At 43.0% G+C, this 21,005-nt stretch overlaps 1 protein-coding gene across 2 annotated transcripts; it reads left to right on the top strand.

Moving 5' to 3' along the window:
* Positions 1-2,581: 2,581 nt before the first annotated feature.
* On the top strand, positions 2,582-20,873 carry LOC143399553 (uncharacterized). 2 transcript variants are annotated; one of them, XM_076856283.1, is made up of 5 exons: positions 2,582-2,746; positions 5,761-5,900; positions 17,261-17,387; positions 17,650-17,710; positions 18,265-20,873. In XM_076856283.1, the coding sequence occupies exons 2-5, from the start codon at positions 5,853-5,855 to the stop codon at positions 20,099-20,101; spliced, it is 2,073 nt and encodes a 690-aa protein (XP_076712398.1). In that variant the 5' UTR covers positions 2,582-2,746; positions 5,761-5,852; the 3' UTR covers positions 20,102-20,873. The 2 variants fall into 2 exon arrangements, with proteins under 2 accessions (XP_076712398.1, XP_076712399.1); XM_076856284.1 differs by lacking the exons at positions 2,582-2,746; positions 5,761-5,900 and adding an exon at positions 6,926-6,977.
* Positions 20,874-21,005: the final 132 nt, after the last annotated feature.

The following is a 21,005-nucleotide window of genomic DNA, read 5'->3' as shown; positions in this document are numbered from 1 at the left end:
TCATAAAGAAAAGCCCACACTCCAGTGAATTGTACTATAGTTGAATAAATTAATACCAATGCTTCAATGTTACCTCCAAAAAATAGAGAAGACAATAAAATATTGAGTATTGTGGCTGGGGTGGACTTTTGGGAGATGTTGGCTAAATCAGAAAACTTCAGTTAGATGGGGAAATTCAAAAGATCTGTTGAACAATGTGGTGATGATAGGTGATAAGGATGCAGTTTTTTTTTCTTGAAAATCACCCAGAGAGTAGATTTTAGTGTTCTTAGCACAGAATTAACTATGTGAAGTAATGTATGGTTAATAAGATTGTTTTAGCAATATTATAATATGATGGTATTATGTTTCATCATATTTTATATTGAAAATACACATTTTGGCCCTCAATAATTTTTTTAATGGAAGAGAAAATTTACATATGTATTTGTTTGCATAAACTACTACCCAGATAACATGCAATAATCTTTCTTAAAGAAAACTATAAGCCTTTATCTATTATAAATGTAGACATATATCTTCAAAAGTACGGGCAAGTTGAATGAAGACATAATAACTACAAGAAACCAAGCAAGATTATCTCATAAAGACAAATGTGATTTAGAGAAGAAAAGCAATATAACAAACTACCATAATGCCATAATGTAAAACAATTAATTTGACAGAGACTAACTGGATTTGTCTAACTGTAGACTAATCCAGGGTTCCTCCAGGATAAAATCTGTAGCACTTGAGAGCTACAGGAGGGCTTCTTAGACAAGCTAAAAGGCATCCATAGAATCAATAGACAGTGCCACCAAAGGTAAAAGCTGGGTGTTTATCTCAGGGAATGGTGAGACAAAAGAGTGCTGACTTTGCTGTTTGTATTCATTATTTAACTGGAGGTTTGGATGTTGAACAATGAATAGAAATTATATTGAAAGCATATGTAAAAATTTCTAAGGCATTCATACACAGTGAGCACACAACACTAGATTCAATCAGCTCAGAAAGCTGCAATTGACAAGACAAACACAAAAATAGAAGATGATGGAAACAGTCTGAAAAATGAAAATAAGAAGCAATTCTATTCAAAATTGTACAAAAAATATGTAGAAATAAATTTTACAATAGAGTGTTAAAACAGAAAGTTGAAAGTAATCAAAGAAGAGTTAAATAAATGGAAAGGTAGCTAATATTCAAGCACAAAAAGTTCAACACTCTCAAGATCACATTTTCTTTATTTATTGCATCCAATAAAATACAACAAATATGACAGTGTATCATTGTGCATCTTGGAGCTGAGCTATATCCCCATTCGAGCTGGGGATATAGCTCAGTTGGTAGAGGGCTTGTTATAACACCCTGGGTTCGATCCCCAGCACCACCAAAAAAAAAAAAAAAAAAAAAAAAAAAAAAAAAAAAAGGTCCACGTGCTTGTCTTCTTACCAGATCCCTCCAACTCCATGAGCACAAAGACTAAGTTGCTGAAGGAGATACCATGGGGAGGAGAACCAAGGTGCCCCCTCAACAGCCAGTTCTCCCCCAGAAGCAGAGCTGCCTGGTCAACACCTAGAACAGAGGTCTGAGTGGGCCCCACTGCACCAAGATTGCTGACCAGCCCACTCATGAGCTGGTAAGTTGTGGAGTGATTAGCAGCCTGACACATAGATCTAGTGCAGATGGGAGGCCAGGGTTCAACAACATGTCCACTGGGAGTTACCTTGTTGTGGGGTACAGATGAGGCAAGGCACCAAAGATAGCAGGAAACAGTTTTATTTGGCTGCAGCCAGGTTCAGAGGGCACAGCTTTTGCTGTAATCAATCCCCGTTAACCCTGAGTTCAGGAAGTTTCAGAGTTTAATACCCAGCATGTAAGGGGAGGGGCTCAGAAGCTCACAGTCTGCAGAAGTTCACAAAAAAGCAGCTTTTTCTTTCACTGTTCTAGGCAAGTTAACCTTTCAAGGACAACACCTGAGAAGGGGGAAGCTTCTTTTCTCCTTTCTTTCCTCCCCCTGTCAGCTGTTACCATGGAGCCCAACTGGTAACTTTCTTATCTTACAAATGTAAACATCTCTGTGAAGCCCAGCTCAAGGCCGGAGGCACATTTCTACAAATTACTATACTGGATGTTTGTGAAAAACTAGTAAGGGGGTGTCTAGCACCTGGAGTGCTGGTATCTTCTGGGCCAGTGGCCAAGTAAAACAGGGCAACATGAAAATAGGAAGTTTATCTACTTGCAGAGACTCTTTTGCTGACAGTACTAAAATCAGCCATGGTGAAGATTTCTGGAAAGGCCCAGTTAATACTTTTCTATGGAGAAAGGGGGTGCTACTACAGTATCATAAAGACAAGTAGTTAATTAATAGTTCAGATACCTCAGGCTTCCCTGGTGCCCACAGGCGTTATCCCCGGGGTCAGAGGAGGTGCTGCCTGAAAAGGGCTGGGCCTATTTCATCAGAGATTGGTTACTTTAGCTGTCCCTCCGGTGGGGGCGGGGCCTGGAGGCTGTCCCTCAGGGCAGCGCTGTCCAATCAGGCGCGCAGCTGGGGCAAGGGCGGGCTTCCGCAGGCTCGCCCTTTCCTTGCTGGGCCGCACTGGTCCTTCTTCCTCAGGTTGCGGGTCTTGGGCACGGATTCTGGGCGCCTCTGCGTAGCCAGAGAGTCCCAGAAGCTGAGGTGGCCGAAGTTCCTTCGTGAGGACGTCTGGTGATCCCAGAGGCCCAAACGGAGAGTGTGCGGCCAGGGCTGGCGGGTCCTGGCGGGCAGGTGAGCGTGGGAGCGGGTCGAGTCCCGGCTGGCGGGTGGCCCTGGGGCCTGTCCCCTGGTCCCGCGGGGTGGGCTGGGAGGAGGGTCCCCGGTCAGCTGCAGAGTGTGTTAATGAGCCCCCTCGGATGGCCCCTGGACCCCGGATCCTTGGTCCCTCGGGACGGACTGGGAGCGGGTCTCCGGCGTTCGCTGCGGAGGATGGCACTGTCCGCTCTGGCTGGTGGCCCTGGGCCCTTTCCCCTGGTCCCGCGGGGAGGGCTGGCCAGCGGGTCGCCTGGTCAGCTGCAGAGCGTGGCCTCAGTGGCCAGGACCCTCATGTGCCTCCTGGTGGGTGCTTGGGTCAGAGTGAGAACCAAGGTCCTGCAGGAGGGAACATTCTACGCTGGGGAGAGAAGAGCACAGTGACCTTCCAGAACCAAATGTCCAGCTGCTCAGGTTCCCTCATTCCTAGGGAGCCACCTGGGCTGCATCCGCTGTGAGAGTGTCCCTGGGCTTGGGGATGTGTTTAGCCACCAAGCGGGGTTCCTGGAGAACTGGGGGTGACAGGCTGCTTCCCTGCGCTAGTGCTTGTTGTTTCCTTTATCACATCTCGCTGCCAAGAAATTCCAGTTTGTCCACAAGTATGTAAGAAGCTCATTCCTTGATTGAATTCCTTGATTTTATGTTATTGGTTAACGTTTAATTGGATACAGTAATGTGATGTAAAGAAGAAGAGAGTTCTTGAAATAATTTTTTTAATGCTCAGTTTAGTGGGAATCTAAACACCTGTATAACCCGCCCAAAGAGAGGTGAATGGGCCCTGGTCAGGCTGCCTCTCCCAGCTCTCCCCTACCTGTGCCTGGAGGGGAGCACAGTTCCAATTTTTTTCTGTCATTCCTTGTACTTGAGCCATCTGTGAGGAGGCAGAATTTTAGTTGGTGCTTCTTATTTGAGTTTTCAATAACTTAATGTTGAAAACACAAAATGAGGGGTGCAGACCTCAAAGATTTAGGAAGGTGCTTATTCCTCTTCAGGACCTCAGGCACCTGGGGACTTATTTTCTGAATATGTGAATGGCCATCAGTTACAGAGGGGATTTGGGTTTTATACGGTACAATTGTGCTGATTTCACCATTGGAACTTGTGAGTGTGCTGTTTGGACAGTCAGGGGTAGTTATGTAGGTGAAAACTTTTAACTCAGGAAGGCAGCTGTAAAAAGTTGAGACTCATTGCTACTAAGAGAGATAGGAGTCCAGATTGTGAGGGATGGGTATTTCTTTTTCTGCAATTTGTTGTCTCCCAGAGATTCAGTATTTCTCTCCTTCCTTTGGGGCCCATGTTATCAGAAAAGGATTTTACTGGAAGGTTATCGGTGGGCTAGTTTCCCCTCACTCCTACCGAGCTGCCTTGTGTCTCCACTTTTCTTTGAGGGCTGTTTTGTAGGATTATTATTTTCCATAACTCTTCAAACGTTATGATTAGTACTCTATCACTGTGGTGCTGTAATGTGAATTGTTGGTTCCTCTGCCTCAGTTGCTTAGACTCGTATTACTATCTGTAGGCCTTCCGGTTCCCTTCCCTGTTCCTGCTTCAGGAACATCACTTGTTTCCAGTTTAATTTTTTAATTTTACGTTCTTGACCATTTCATTCTCTTTTAAAATTTGGTCCTCAAGTGTCCACACTTCATAAGTTTTGTACACGTTGGGAAATCATTGTTAGGTTATAGCTTGTGGATTAATTAAAATTACTAGAAAATTTCAGTGCAGTGTATATACACATGTGTATTCATCCCTTATACTATCTATCCTTGTTTACTTCCATGTGGCTATATATTGCTTTTTGCTGAATACCTTTTATGAGAACATTTTTCTCTGTATTTCCATGTTCCTCTGGGCACAGGGTCACAAACATTTGTGAGAAATTACATATCTGGTGTCCAAGGCAGCCAACCCTGAGCTCAGAGAACACCTATTCATTGAAAAGGTGTTCAGTCATTTTCTCATGTTTAATTCATTTGTGAAGTTATTTTTTGTTTTGTCTTAACATACCCTCTACATGAATTCTTTTTTTTTTTTTTTTTTTGTAAAGACTGCAGACTTTTCCTCTGAGGGAGGGCAGCCTTCTTTGACCCTATTGCAGTTTGATGGAGGAGTCTCTTTTTTAATAGATGTGAGTTTATCACTTTCTTCCTTTGTAACTTTTTTATCTTCTTACATAAGAAAACTTATAGGATGGTGACATGTTGGGCTCCCCGAGGTAAATCCTTAGGTGGACCCTCTTGGCCATGGAGTTCCAACCCTTCTGTGGTACATTTCAGCAGTCAAAGTCTGGCGCCCAAATAAGTTTTGTAAGCTTGGAAATATGTATATACCTCTGCAAGTGGGTTTTCATTGAACTGTGGATGAAGCAGGTATCTTTCCTCAACTAGTTCATGTGATTGCTTTTCCTTTTAAATTATTTTTATTGCCATATAATTAGGTTTTCATGTATTTAATAACTGTATTCCTTTGTTGTCTTTTCATTTTCTTGGCTGGAAATGAGTTGACTGAGAGTTAAAGTGTGAGGAGGCCTTGGCATACAGCCCTGACCTCTTCCCCAAGATGGATGCCTATATCCCTCCTTTCCAGTCTGTTGTAACCCGGCACCCACCTTCTCTGAGCTCAGGGTTGGCTGCCTTGGACACCAAATATGTAATTTCTCACAAATGCTTGTGACTCTGTGCCCAGAGGAACAGGAAGACAACAGGGCCTGCTTGAGAAAGGGCTTAAGTACCTGAGGGGAAATGTCCCCCTGGTGGGGCAGGTCCCTTGCAGGGAGAAAGTCTTGCCTGAAAAGGGCTTTTGCGTACTACCTGTCCTTCTGGCCTCATTTGTCCAAGAGTCTGATACATCTCCTGTCACTCAGAGTCCCAGGGTGTACATATGTGGCTGGGGTGAGAGAAGGGTCTTGTGGAGTCCTGGCCAGTGAGGAGGCAGCTGGTGGGAGGGGGTGGCCTTCCACAGTCTAACAGGACTTTCTCTCTCACCCTGTGCAGCTCATAATCCATCTCCAGGACTGTGTCTTCTCTGCTATGTGAGGCCCAAGTGATTCTGGCTCAGGTCTGTCTCCCTGTGACCTGCAGGTGCCATGAGGTCCACAGGAAGGATGTCAGGACTCCCCAGAAGGCAGGAAATGGTGAGTGTGTGAGGCCAGGACTGCTCAGGGAGGTGGGATGGTTAGAACTGGTGGGAACCAGCTGTGGCTGGACTCTGGCCTCCTACTGTCAGTTCCAGAGTCGGCCAACCCAGACCTGAGCCATGGTGTGGGCTGGTGCAAGTGACAGAACCCTCTCTGCACATCTGGACCCCAGCCCTAGGCCCTCAGTGTGCAGTGAAGGCAGAGGACCTCAGGGATCCTGCCTCAGGTGTGGGGCTCCTTCCTATGTGGAGGATTCTGGTCTGAGGGGGTCCATGTCCCTCCTTCTTCTGAAGAGTCATCTGGTTTTCCCCCACCTAGCCATTGTTAGGGTGCTCATTAGATCCTTTAAATTCGAGCTCTCTTCACATTTTCAGACTTTGACTCCCCATCAAGTTCCCAGAATTATCCCCTCTTTGCTCCTTATACTGCATTCAGTGGGCACAGCCTCGTAGATTTGTTTCTGTTTCTGAATTTGCCATGTAGTGAGAGCAAAGAAGAGTTACCTGGAACTCCACTGTTAAAACTCTGTGCCTCTCTTCCTTTACCTTCCCTAGGCATAGACGCCTTATCAGAATAACTTGTGCAGAGGTTTCCATTGGACCCTCCAGGGTCCTGTGTCCTCAGCCACTGTCCTTTCCTGTGGCTGCCACCTTGTCGCAGCCTGTGGAAGCTGCCCAGTGTCCTGCAAAGGGTAGGCAATTTCAGGCCCTGGGTCAGCACAGCCTGAGGTGTGGGATGCTGCCTCTCAGGGGAGCAGCTAGAGGTCCTGGGGCTGAGGAATCTCCTGGAATAGGCCTCATCTAGAGAGCTGTCATCTTGGGACATTGTTTTACCCACTCCCTGTTCCCATGTCTCTGATATCAGTGGACAGTTAGCCTGTAGATGCTGATGCTGAGGGGCCAGGTCAGCAGTGATTCTTGCCCTTGCATTCTCTCACAGTTGTGAAGGAGGAAAATTCTCCCAGAGCATAGGACATCCACCCCAGTGCAGTGCTGTGCAAACCTGAAAAGCCTGGAGTCATGGTCCAGGTCTCCTGGGAGGGTGATCATGGAGTGTTTCAGTGAGCAGGACGAGGTAGGAGGATGCCCAGCTCACAGGGACCTTACCTGCTTGCTCCTTGAGCCTGACATGTCTGCTCCCTCAGCACAAGCCCTTTATTTATCACTTGGAAATGATCTGCTCCCTTATATGACAGCCAGATTTCCTTAAATGTGAATGTATTTATTTAGAGCTGAGCAAGGTAGAATATTTTAAAAGAGGTAAAAAAGAAGTAAATTTAAAAAGAAAACAGATTTTTTTTTGTATATGATAAAAATTCTTAAGTTACCTTTCTGATTTGTTTAGAACATGCAGAACATTTCTGAGACCTCACTTTTTTTTTTTTTTTTTTAATTTGATTTCAAATGGAGTTACATGTGGTAGATTCATGAATGCTACTTTAGTGGCTGGGGTTGTGGCTTAGTGGCAGAGTGCTTGCCTAGCATGTGTGAAGCACTTGGTTTCTCAACACTGCATATAAGTAAATAAAAAAAAGGTTCATTGACATCTAAAAAAATTTTAAAAAATAAAAGAATGCTACTTTAGAAAATGAAAAATCCGTGTGTCATTGTTGCTGTAGAAAATGTTTCATTTTCACAAAAGGTGTGGTAGGTAAATTTATACTCCGTGGATTCATGAGAATATTAGTTCCCTTGTATAATGAAGAACTTGTCACAGTGAATAACTTCTCTTTGCTTTCTGTTACCTGAACTTGGAAGATTACTACTAAATTTCATGGGACAAATATGGCAATTGCCACAAATATCAAAGTATGTTCATTTGTTTATGAATTGATGTAGTGTCATGGAAATTGTTACTGAATATCATCTCTGTTGGCTGAACAAAACAGGTTTTCGTGAGATTATTATAATTCATGAGCATCTTTCATGATCTTATCTGATTCCAAGTGCCCCCTCCTAATGCCACCCAATGGGTGTTCACCTTTCACCTTGTGAATCTTGGGGTTGAAATAGACCTTCAATCTATAATATTACCTGATGGTATTTTCTACAAGGTATTGGAGACTCCTGGACATTTTGGTTACTCTTAGATATTTGTCTACTATTTCCACTTGTAGAAATAGTTTTCTGAATTTCCTCAACAAAGATATCCTGGTCTTGGATTTCATAGAATTTAAGAAATGAAGCTAGAGAATCAATTGTGCTGCTTCTCCACGATTTAATAAAATTGCATGCAATTCATTTCTCCTTTTTTCATTATTTATTGCTTAGTTGTAATTTTGCCAGGGTGCTGAATCCAGCCATCAGTGGTCCATGCAGGTTCCCTGGCTTGGCTGCCAGAAACTGTTAACATTGCAATATGTCATATAGGCTACCCCTTGAGGAATGAGTTGGAAGTGTTACCTGCTTCCTCTTAGAGGAGATTAAGGGTAGTTTTCATTGCCTCCTTAGTGTGGTGCAGAATCCACCATGACACCCCTGGGCCATGCCTTTCCTCTGATGACAGTTATTATCACTTCATTAACTTGTTCATGTTGTGTATTTCTCTTTTTGTGTGAGTTATGGTAGATTGTTTTCCTCCTGGAGTTGGTCCAGTTCATCTGAATTCTCAAATTGTGTCCGACAGTTATTCATAATATTCCTTTATGGTTCTTTTACTCTCCCTGAATAATGGTGTCTTTCATTTCTACTGAGGAAGTTTTGTTTCTGTTTTCTTAGTTTCTTAGTTTTCTTATTTCTGTTACAAGCATGTCCACAAAAAACCTGCTTTTTATTTTTTATTTTTTAATAGTTATAGATGGACAGCATGCCTTTATGCATGGGCTCTCTCTCATCTAGTGAGGAGGTCCATGGAATAGGTAGAGGAGAGTGTGGCTGCCGAGTCATGAATCAAGACCTCCAGAGATCTCACAGGAAGCAGGTCTGATTTTATTGTGCAGTTACCATGTATATATACGTGGCCAGTAGTTAAGCAGATTTTAGGCAGCCACCGATACAATTTCTGGCCAACTGTCCTTGTAGCAACCAATTGAGGAGTGGCCGTAGAGCAGCACTGGGACCACAACATGTGACCTCATGCTCAGGGTGCTGTGCCTACGGACTAAGCAGCCTGCCTCTCAGGCGTCCTTAACATATGCCATATATACAGTACTCCATGCACCTATTTCCATACCTTTATTTGTTTAGTTTTTTATGCTGTGCTAAGGATTGAACCCAGTGCCTCACACATGCTAGGCAAGTGCTCTGCCTTTGAGCTACAGCCTCAGCCCTGAAGAGCTTGCTTTTGAGTTGATTCTCTATTGATTTCCTATCACAGTTTCATTGATGTCTTTAATTATATGCTAGCATCGGATGTAGGTTCTCCTTGCTGTTTGTTCTTTAGTTCCTGAAGTGGAAGGATGAAGGGTTGATTTTTATTCTTTTGTAATGTAAGCCTTCAGTACCTCTAATTCTCCCTAAGCCCTGCCTGTGCTCTGTTCCACAAAGTTTCCTAAGATGCAGTTTCAGTTCTTTTCCTTTGAAATATTCAGTCTGATCCTGAGACACCCTTGACCCATGTGTTGTTTAGAACTTTGGGATTTGACCTGCAGATATCTGGAGGTCACCCAGCTGTGTTTCTGTTACTGACGCCAGTGTTCCTGGTGCCATGTTGGGATTTGGTAGCCTTCTGCACTAACGCCTGTCGTGGCTGGAGGTGGCTGGTCGTGGAGACTTCCCTGTGATGTTGAGAAGGATGTGTGCTGGGCTGCTGTTGGCTGAGTGCCCTAGAGGTACCTGTGGTGGGTGTGCTGTTGAGCTAGATACCACTACAGCTCTTCTGTATGCTCCAGCTGTCACTCACTGTCAGACGATTGCTGCTGACTCTTTCTGTCACTGGATTTCACCACGTGTCCATGTGAGTCTCTCAGTTGTTCATCAGGTGTTTTGACCTGTTGTAGGTCGTACATCTTAAAAGATTCAGGCAGTTGGTTTTAAGTCTTATTAGTGAGTCTAGTGTCCATGTTTTCTCAGTAGTGGTTTAACTCAAGCATTTTTTCCCCATTGGTGAGATGTACTTTGCTCTTTATGTGTATTCCTTATTTTGTTACTTTTGCAAAGTGGGTATTTGAATATTATAATCGTTTCTCCTCTGAAATCAGTTTTTCCCTCTATTCAGAGTTTGCCCTTGTTTGTTGAAGACTGTAGCCATTGTGTGTAGTGACTTTCCAGAGTATTTTTGGAGATAGTAGTTTAGTTGCTCAGTGTACTCAGAGGGTCTCTCTTAGCTTGTGTTGAGCTTGAGTTTTAATGGAGTTCCATGAGGAAATAGCTGGAAAGAAAACAAGAAACAGCAAGAGCTCAGCTCCTCCCGGGCCTGTGGATAGTGGAGCTGGGGCTGCTGCTTTAACACATGGTCATGCTGTTTAAAACCCCTTCAGCCTCAGTTCTCTGCAGACCTGAGCCTGGAGAGCAGCCTGTGGTCAGCATATGGGTCTTGGTCCTCTCTGAAAGGATTTCTCTTGGCCTGGGTGGGCTTCCACCCTGGTATACCAGGGTGCTGTGAACACTCATTTCTTCTTTTTTTCTGTAGTAGGGATTGAATACAGGGACAATCTACTACTGAGCTACATTCTCCAATCTTTTTTTTATTTTGAAGCAGGTTCTTGCTATGTAGCCCTGCATAGACTGCGACATGTTATCCTCCCACCTCAGCTTCCTAAATCCCTGGGATTTGAGCCACTGTGCCCATCTGAATACTCTAGTTTTTTGTTTTTGTTTTTGGATACCAGGGATTGAACATGGTAGTGCCAAACCACTGAGCAACATCCTCAGCTCTTTTTATTTTTTAGAGACAGGTTTTTGCTAAGTTGCTTAGGACTTAGCCAAGTTCTAAGGCTGGCTTTGACTTGTGATCTTCCTACGTCAACCTCCTAAATCACTAGGATTTGAGCTGTTCACCACCACACCTTGCCTGAATATTGTAATTTCTGAGAATATATTTTATTGTACCTTTCTCTCTCACACTTCACATTGTGATTTTTTTGTTTTGTTTAAACAACCACATGTAGGATTGATTTTTTTTGGGGGGGGGGGGTTACTGGGGATTGAACTCAGGGTCAGTCAACCACTGAGCCACATCCTATTTTGTATTTTGTTAGAGACAGAGTCTCACTGAGTTGCTTAGCACCTCACCATTGCTGAGGCTGGCTCTGAACCTGTGAATCTCCTGTCTCAGCCTTCCAAGCTGCTAAGTGAGGAAAGCAGTGGCAGTGGCTGTGGCAGCAATGGTGGTCATCAGGGCAATAATTCTATCGCTGATGAGGCTAATTGCACATCTTGTCTGGTACAGGATCTCATTCGGAAGGTTCTTCATCTCCATGTCCCATGGACTCCTCCACTGTCTGGACAGGTTCGCTGGAAGCCAGATTTCTGGGGGCACTCTGAAGAAAAATATACGTTTAGCTTTCATAGCAGGGGTTAGACAATTTATTGACTGCACAAGGGATCTCTGTATGAGTGATATTTATGCCATCAGTATCATTGATTATTACCATGGCAAAGGGTGGCATAACACAAGCTTGTGCATAGTGGGTATGGGTATCATTTGGGATGAAGGTAAATCCATGGCTAGGGCCTTGGTTCAACATCGACCCATTCTTCCAGCCCTCTGCTGCCCATTTGATGGGTCTAGCAGCCAACAATATGTGATATCCATCATGCCATATTGAATTTCTACATAACAGTTAGTAACAGATTGTCCCATGTAGCAGTTACTGCAGTAGCCCATATGGCTTTGGGGCCTGTTAAATGAATTGCAGGGAGCTGTGCCTACCCAAATGCACAGGTATTGTTCTTCCCTGGAGATATTTCTCTTATCAAGTAGAAGAGGTCTAGATGTGATGCATTGATTCCCGGGAGTGGTGTCATTATCTGAGGGGGACTTCCCAAAAAGCATCTTAGGACATGTTGGCAGTAAGTGTTTTTTTCATTTGCCATGGGGGAGTCTATGGCTCTAGGTAGCATTAACTATAACTCTAAGGTCAGTGAGAGACAGCCCAACATATGACTTATTATAGTTATCTACAATAGTTTCATTGGCAAAAGCAAAGCAAAGGGGGTTGTCCTGATTGTAGGTCTCATTATCAATTATGGAGAAACAAATGGGCAGAGCAGGCATGGAAATGCTGGTATTCCACTGCACAGTTAATTCAGGATCGATAAGATTAGATTTATTGGAAAAGAGCTTAGGTAGGTCTCTTTCCCAATTGGCCACCACTTTTAGTGGTGGCCTAGTGACCAAAGCCCAATTTACCTGACAGGAAGCTTCACTGTTAGCAGTGAGCACTGCATACGATAGGACCACCATCATAGGCCCAGGGATGGGGTTGCCAGCAGGTGAAGGGGCCATTCTGGTGGCATGGTCAACAGGACCTTAAATATCACCCCAGGTTACTTTACATGAGGTCCATTTGTGTTGTTGAGTCCTTTGCTTTCCTCCAGAGTTAGTTCCTTCATTTTCTTGGTTGGTGGTTCTGGTGGTCCAGGGCTTGACACTTCTGGCATGCACCCAGATGGGGTGAGGCGCCTATTCTGGAAAAACACCTGTAAACCCTTGACCCATGGTTAGGACGGGACCTGGACTATTCCATGCCCTTGTTATAAGATCCTTCCATGAGACCATAGGTAGATGGGGGTCCCCAAGAGGGGGGCCCAGAGCTTATGGGCTGCTGTTTCTATAGAAGATTTTGAAATGGTGAGGAAATTTAGAGTGAATAGGGTTTTGTTCATAGCATCGTGTGGGGAGCTAGTGTAGTTTCCCCACCTCTGCTTTTGGAGCATGGTCTTGAGTTCCCTGTGTATGTGTTCCACAATACCCTGAACCTAAGGATTATAGGGCAGGCCAGTTCCACATTTTATGTGACAGGTAGAGCAAAATTTCTTGAAGATTTTGCTTGCATAGGCTGGGCCATTGTCAATTTTTATAGAGACAGAAACTCTCATGATCCCAAAGCATTTAAGCAGATGGAAGATGACTTTTTTCATGGTTTTTCCAGTAGAAGGTGTAGCCATAATAAAACCTGAGTAGGTATCAATGACTACGTGAACGTATTTAAGGTTGCCAAAAGGCAAATAATGAGTAACATTCATCTGCCAAAGGGTGTTGGATTTGAGCCCTCAAGAGCTTACCCCTGTAGGTTGCAAGGATCTGATGGGGAGAAAAGGCACACAGTTTTTGCATCTCTGACTAGCCTCTTTAGTCAGTTCTGAAAATAATCTAGAGGCTTTAGGCAGATTGGTGGAAATGTGTGTGTAACCCTTGAGTTTGCTCAGTTACAGTCAAGCCCAATGTCATCCCTTTTTGAATCTAGGGCAAATAGAAGGAGGTGCACGTGGTTTGCTAGGGCTATTTGGGCATTCTCGCTGGAGATGTCCTGTTCCTCCATATCCCCAACAAGTGGAGCAACCTCTTTCTTTACTATTATTTTGTCCCCGCTTCAATGCAACTGCCATGGCTGAGGTCAGCAGAGAGGCTTGAGCTGTTTGTCTCCCTATGTCCTGGGTGGCCAAAATCCAGTCATCTGGGGTGTCATTGCACACTGGTGCGATGGCAGCCCTATGCTCCTTGTTTAATCCTTCCCAGAGTAACTCTTTGGCTAGGGCTTCCCTAGCTCATACGTGGGATACCTTCCCTTCTACCACCTTGTTTACTCTACAGATAAACTGTGGCAAGTCCTCAGTGGCTTTCTGCCTTAGTCCCTGTATAGAAACTGTTCTTCCTCCAGCTGGTAACTTCCTGCAGGCTCTTAAGGCAGAGTTGCACCTGGTTGAAATAATTTGGCAGACCTGTAACTTATACCACAGGGGAACAGCAGATTCCCTCTCCCTGCAAGCATTTAGCTGGGAGGTTAACAACTATGATGAGGTTGCGACCTCCTTGCTGCTCATATTCATTATAGAAAATGCCTTCCATTTTAGGTATGTGGATGGCTCAAGGGTGGCTCTTGCCAAGTCTTTCCAATCCTGTGGGCAGTCTACACTTGGGCTAAGGGTTTCAAGGACTTGTTCAGCAAAGGGACCCCTAGGTCTGTCTTCCTTCACTGCCTTCTTAAACTACTTTAATATTGCTAGGACATGAGGATACCAGTGTAGTGGCCTTTGAGGGGTGGGGTTCACATTGACTGAGAACGCAGTTGGTATCTCCTGTTCATAGGCACGCCATGCTTGGTCCTTTGTTCAACCTAAGTCTGAGAATGGATTAGATTCTGACCTTGGAGGAGCGGGTACTGGCCAAGGTGGAAGGGGGCCTATAAGGCTCTCCCTTTTACCTTCTCTATCTGTAACTGTTTCATTAGATTTGACAAAGAGCAGTAAATTTTCTTTGGCTTAATTGTGTCTGTCCCCTTTTCTGTTTGTTGTGGTTCAAAGGACTTTGCCTCAGAGCTTACCTGTGATTCTTCCTCCCTTTGTCTTGTTCTCCTTGTTCCCCTGCCTCTGATGCCATAACCAGATGGGTTACACCCTTTGTGCCCCTGAGATTGCTGGGTTGCTGTGACATTTGGAAAGGAATGAAGAGGCAGGGTATATCCCTGCCTAACTTCTGCTTGCCTTGCATTAACCATAATTCTTTCCCATATACTTGGATCAAACACATCAGCTGCTTTCACCCAGGGATAGGTATCAATTACCACATCCCCAAATTTGGGCTTCCTTTCTATTTAGTGTTAATCCTCTCATGCTAAGGAGGGTGCGCAGCAGCTGTGAGTCCTTAGTGGAGGTTGGTAAGTTGCCCATTTTTCCCTGTTTCCCTGGGGTCCAACACCTGCACTTACCTGCTTGCCTCAGGTTCCTCTGCAGGCGCCAAATGTGGGCTCTCTTGATCCAGCCAAAGCCCACTGAACACCTGAGGAGGGTGTGGTGACAAAGTCGAAAAGACTTCCAGAGACCAATTTCACAGAACTCTATCCACTTTATTATTGCATAGGCGAAGTTTTTATAATGATCCAATGAGCTACCAACATACTTATGAGGGGCAACCAATGGGCTAATAGGTCAGTGGCAGAAAAGCAGAAGGAAAGGAACATGCTGTGCATGGGGAGGACAATTACCCTGGTGATGGGGCTGAGTGCGGTTAACTAACCGTGGTATCTGGATTCAGTGTGCTGAACTCTGAGAGCCCCTCACATATGTAACATAGGCCACTTTTCAACTCCTGGGCCCAACATATTTTATTTAGAGACAGGGTCTCCCTGAGTGGCTTAGTGCCTCGCCATTGCTGAGGTTGGCTTTGAACTCCCAATCCTTCTCAGTCTCCCAAGTGTGCACCACCATGCTCGCCTAGAAGTTGATTTTTGATTATTAGTTTATTTTTTATTGAGTTTTGTATATGAATTTTTCACTGCTGACTTGGGGAACATATCTTCCTCATGGATACATGCAGGCTTTAGTGTATTGCTGCTATAAATATTGCAACACAGGATTTCGTGTAGACCTACATTGTGAACTTATTTGGGTTACCCCAACTTTGGGAAATGGCTTGGGTTCCAGGAGCCACCACTCTGACCTATTTGATGTGGTTGATCACTTCAGTCTGTGAAAGTTGAGGGGTCATGGGCCTGCCAGGAGGTTTGTGTGAGACCTGTGTGTATTTGAGTATGTGTTAAGAGCCCTGGGATTTATCAGGTATCCATCTACACCAATGTAGCCGATGTTCTGGTAGGAGCAGCATCTGAAAAAACCCCATCGGATATCCTTGTCCACTTGCCTTAGACACTCTAGGAAACAGGAATGCAAATGAGATGTGCACTGTGTCAGGTGGTCAGTATTGATGGGGAGAACCTCAGTAAAGGGTGCAGAGGCTGCACTGTCTCCTCCCATCTTGGTGCCTGTGGCTGTTCTCTCTGCAGGTGATAGTCTGAGTCTGAGTTGCCTATGCCCACCTCCATGTGCTTGGTGAAGTCCTTGATTTTGTCCCACTATCTGTGGCTACATGAGTTGGCTGAAGTCTGGAACACAGGGATTTTTTTCCTGGCTTCCCTGGTAGCACTCCTTGCTGTGTTGTCTGGAAGTGGTGAGAGCAGGCATCCTTGACTTGTTTTTGTTGTCATGGAGACAGCCTTTCATCCTTCAATGTAGCCTTCAGTGTAGGTTTTGAAGATCTCTGGCACTTTTTAAGGTGTTTCTTTTTATTACAGTTAGGTTTGCATCCTTATGTCAGAAGGAGTTGAGCTTTGTCAGCTGGTTTTTCTTCACTCTTTCAAGTTTTCAACTCCTTTCCAGATGCACAATGTGCAGGTATTTTCTACAATTCCTTCCGGTGCCATTTCACCTGCTGACGGTGTCCTATGAAGGACAACATTTTCCTTTCTAATGCTGATTCACTTTTAAGTTGCACATGTGGATGAGGTGCAATGAGGTGGTTGCACACCTGTTTCATTACATCTTAATCAGATCAGGGCACTAGCTCTTCCATTCCTAACATTTATCATTTCTTAGGGTCAGTGGACTGCTCCCCAGCTTTATTATGAAAACTACAGTGACATGTTGTGCACTATGGCCACCTACTCTGCTGGAGAGCAGAAGTGCTGGCTCCTCCTGAGTGGACTCTGGTACCTGATACCCAGCCCTGCTGTCCCCTCTCTTCTCTCCTCCTCATCACTGGTGAATACCCTTGTACTTTCTGTGAAGCCAACTTGGAGCTTTGCTGTGTAAGGACACACAGTCGGTGTCTCTCTCTCTTCCTGACTTATTTCACTTAAGATGGTATTCAGTAGTCCTGGCTTTGTTGCTGCAAATGAAAGGACTAAAAGCTATTTTTGGTGAAATTTGGTTTATCTATTATTTTCATGAATCAAATGGATGGTACTCTATCCCAGAAACCATCCCCAAATCCAGTGTTGTGAGACATGTGGTCTGCGTTTTCTTCTAAGAATTGGTGAGGTTCACATCTTACTTCAGGACTTTGGTCCCCATGGATCTCATGTATGTACCTCACAAATGCTAGGCAAGTACTCTGTCTCTGAGCTACAGTCCCAGCCCTGAGTACAAATATGGACTAAATACTTGGAGACCATAGAATCATGAGAACATCTCACATGTCTAGAATAGAGCCCTTATGTTTTCAGTCTCTCATGGCCTGCACTACATTTCTATTATTATTATTTTTACTATTGATAGGTCTTTATTTTATTTATTTATATGTGGTGCTGAGAATCGAACCCAGTGCCTCACACATACCAGGTAATGCACTACTGCTGAGCCCCAGCCCCAGCCCCAGCACCCCCGCTTTTTAAAAATTTTTAAAAATTGTTGATAGACCTTTATTTTTTTCATTTATATGCTGCACTACTTTTTTTTTTTTTTTTTTTGATGATATTTTAGACCTCAGTGTTCTTTGAAGATGTGGCTGTGAACTTCACTCAGGAGGAGTGGGCTTTGCTGGATCCTTCCCAGAAGAATCTCTACAGAGATGTGATGCAGGAAGTCCTTAGAAACCTGGCTTCTATAGGTAACGGTGATGTTTCATTACATATTGAAAGGCAGAGCACCCGGGAGTCCCCCCACCCACCCACTCATGTATTTAGAAGGTGGAAAGGGAGTACTTTTAGGAAAAAATGGGGCCTAATGTCAGTGCACTGTGCAGCATAAATACCATAATTCTTTTTTTTCCTCTTTTATTATTTTTATGTTTTAGTTATCCATATTATAAATCCCATAATCCATTCTGAAATTATGATAATTTTAATCACTGTTCTGGGTGTACGTTTTAGGATTCAGATGGGAGAACCAAAGTGCTGAAGATCAGAATACAAATCCTGGGATAGATCTAAGGTAACTTGTACTCATGAGAGGAAACAGAGAGCCCTGAAGGAATCCTAGCATATCCTATAATTTTACAAACAAGCAAAGTATGCAAGCATGGTATGAACTATATTTATTCTTTTTAAACCCAAAACATGAACTTTAAGATACATATTTAGTGTTTTCAAAATAACTGATTTTTTTGACAGAGCTAACAAACTGCATTTATAATACCACTGTTTTCATAGTAGCTATGGAGAAGCAGTCTCACAAAGTAGTCATGATATTGACTTTCAAACAGTTTCGACATGACAGAAAACCAGTACTTTCCCTGATACTAGTGTAAGTCCAATGCCTATAAGTAAATATAATATTGTTAATTAGCCAACCATAAATTGTACTTGTAGTTGTTTTTTTTTTTTTTTTTTTTTTTTAACAGGAATCTTATGGTAGATTCTGGAAAAATTTAAAAAGATATTTCAGGGAGATTCCAAATCTAGTCTTAAAAGGACATTCCTGCTAGAAATTCCATGTGAAAGCAGTATGTGTGGACAGGTCTTCATATATAATGTTTTCCTAAACAGGCCCATCATATCTCTCTCTGCAAACAAACCACATGAGGATGAGGAGTATGAAGGAAAGCCATATGAATTTAAACAGAACAGAAAATCCTTTATTTCTCTCACAAATGTTCAAAGGCATGTGTCAGAGCACACTGTAAATGGATTGTATGGATGTTTGACATGTGGAAAAGAGTTTATTTGTTCCAGGTGTATTGAAAAATCTCGACGATCTCATACTAGAGAGAAGATATATGAAGGCAAGCAATGTGGGAAAGCCTTCAGTACTTCAAATTATCTTCAGTTACATGTACAAACTCACACTGGAGAGGCGGCTTACAGATGTAAACAATGTGGAAATGCATTCATTAGTCTGGCTAATCTTAAAGTACATGAAGAATCTCATAATGGGGAGATTATGAGATGTAAACAATGTGGAAAAGCCTTCAGTTGTTCCAGTTCCCTTCAAAAACATGAACAAACTTATGCTGGAAAGAACCCTAATCAATGTGAACAAGGTGGGAAAGCCTTTGTTATATCCTCTAAGCTATACCCACAAGAACAAACATATAGAGGAAAGAAGCTATATGAATGTAAACAATGTGGAAAAGCCTTCACTAGTTCTTCTTATCTTCAGATTCATAAACGAACTCATACAGGAGAGAAGCTCAATGAATGTAAACAATGTGGTAAAGCCTACACTACTTCATCTTACCTTCAAATACATGAACGAACTCATACTGGATTGAAGCCCTATGAATGTAAGCAGTGTGGCAAAGCCTTCACTCAGTCCAGTCACCTTCAAATACATAAAAGAACTCATGCAGTAAAGAAGCCCTATGAATGTAAACAATGTGGGAAATCCCTCTGTAGTTTTTCTTACCTTCAAATACATGAACGAACTCATACTGGAGAGAAGCCCTATAAATGTAAACAATGTGGGAAAGCCTTTGCTTCATCCAGTGACCTTCATGCACATGAACGAACTCATACAGGAACAAAGCCCTATGAATGTAAACAATGTGGGAAAGCTTTCACTAGTTCCTCTTACCTTCAAATACATAAACGAACTCATACTGGAGAGAAGCCCTATGAATGTAAGCAGTGTGGGAAAGCCTTCACACAGTCCAGTCAGCTTCACACACATGAACGAACTCATACAGGAGAGAAGCCCTATGAATGCAAACAATGTGGAAAAGCCTTCACTACTTATTCTCATCTTCTAATACATGAACGAACTCATTCTGGAGAGAAGCCCTATGAATGCAAACAATGTGGAAAAGCCTTTACTACTTCCTCTTACCTTCAAATACATGAACGGACACATACTGGAGAGAATCCCTATCAATGTGAACAATGTGGGAAAGCCTTTGCTATATCTAGTCAGCTTAACACACATATAGCAATTCATATAGGAAAGAAGCCCTATGAATGTAAACAATGTGGAAAAGCCTTCACTTTTTCCAGTCCCCTTAAAGTGCATGAACGAACTCATACTGGAGAGAAGCCCTATGAATGTAAACAATGTGGTAAAGCCTTTGCTACATCTGGTAACCTTCACTCACATGAACGAACTCATACAGGAAGAAAGCCCTATGAATGTAAACAATGTGGAAAAGCCTACAGTAGTTCTACTTGCCTTAAAATACATGAAAGGACTCATACTGGAGAGAAGCCCTATGACTGTAAGCAGTGTGGCAAAGCCTTTACCCAGTCCAGTCACCTTCACTCACATGAACGAACTCATAGAGGAAAGAAGGCCAATGTGGGTAAACAATCTGGTAAAGTCTTCAGTTGTTCCACTTATCTTCCTGTGCATGAAAAGCCTCACACTGGAGATAAGCCCTATCAATGTAAATAGTATGGTAAAATTTTCATTTTTTTCCCTTTTCCTTTGAATACATGAACTATCTCTGTGGAGAAAGGCCCTATAAGTGTAAATTGATGACCTTGGTAAAGCCTTCACTAGTTTGACTTATTATGAAAGATATGAAAAATCTCATACTGGGGAAAAACTTTATGGATGTAAACAATTTGGGAAAGCCTTCACTTATACCTTTGGGCTTTGTGTACATAAAAATATTTATACAGGGGATGACCCTATGGATGTAAATGATGTGTTAAATCCTTCACTGATTGTGATTATTTTCATGTTGTGAATGAACTCATACTGGGGAGATGCCTCAGGAATGTAAACAATGTGGTGCAACCTTTCCTTATTTCAATTCATTTTGAAAAACACTAGGGAACACACACTGGAGAGAGATTGTATGAATGTAAACAATCTGGAAAAACATTCAAGATTTCCACTCACCTTTAAGTGTATAAATGCACACATACTACAAAGAAACCTTATAAATATAAGCAATGAAGGAAAGGTTTCATGTATTCTTATCAGATTCCAATCATAAATTCACACTGGATAGAAGCCTTATGAATGTCAACAATATGTGAAAGCCTTCAATTGATCTTCCTACCTTCAAATACAAGAACAAATGTTGGTTAGAAGCCCTTCAAGTATAAACAGTGTAGAAAAGCCTTTATTTGTGGCAGTTACAACATGAAATAACTCACATAGGAACAAAGCTATTCTAATATAACAAAGCTATACTAGTAATCAGAAATACCTTCTTTCCTTACTCCTAATAAGTATTAAATAAATGGTAATGTAGAAATGCCCTTTGAATGCAATAATTGTCACAAATCATTCAACTTTCCTGGTCATCTTCAAATACATGAAAGTATTCACACTACAGAAACTCTGA

The sequence above is a fragment of the Callospermophilus lateralis genome, chromosome 5 (assembly GCF_048772815.1).
Source record: "Callospermophilus lateralis isolate mCalLat2 chromosome 5, mCalLat2.hap1, whole genome shotgun sequence".
NCBI lineage: Eukaryota > Metazoa > Chordata > Mammalia > Rodentia > Sciuridae > Callospermophilus > Callospermophilus lateralis.
Note: the sequence above shows the minus strand (reverse complement) of the source record. Positions and strands in the feature narration are given on the sequence as shown.

Bases quoted from the DNA above. Each gene is read 5' to 3' on its own strand.
- LOC143399553 (XM_076856283.1), top strand. From the start codon at position 5,853: ATGAGGTCCACAGGAAGGATGTCAGGACTCCCCAGAAGGCAGGAAATG. The intron at 5,901-17,260 runs GTGAGTGTGTGA...ATGATATTTTAG, and splicing joins TCCCCAGAAGGCAGGAAATG to ACCTCAGTGTTCTTTGAAGA. The intron at 17,711-18,264 runs GTAACTTGTACT...TTTCCTAAACAG, and splicing joins AATCCTGGGATAGATCTAAG to GCCCATCATATCTCTCTCTG.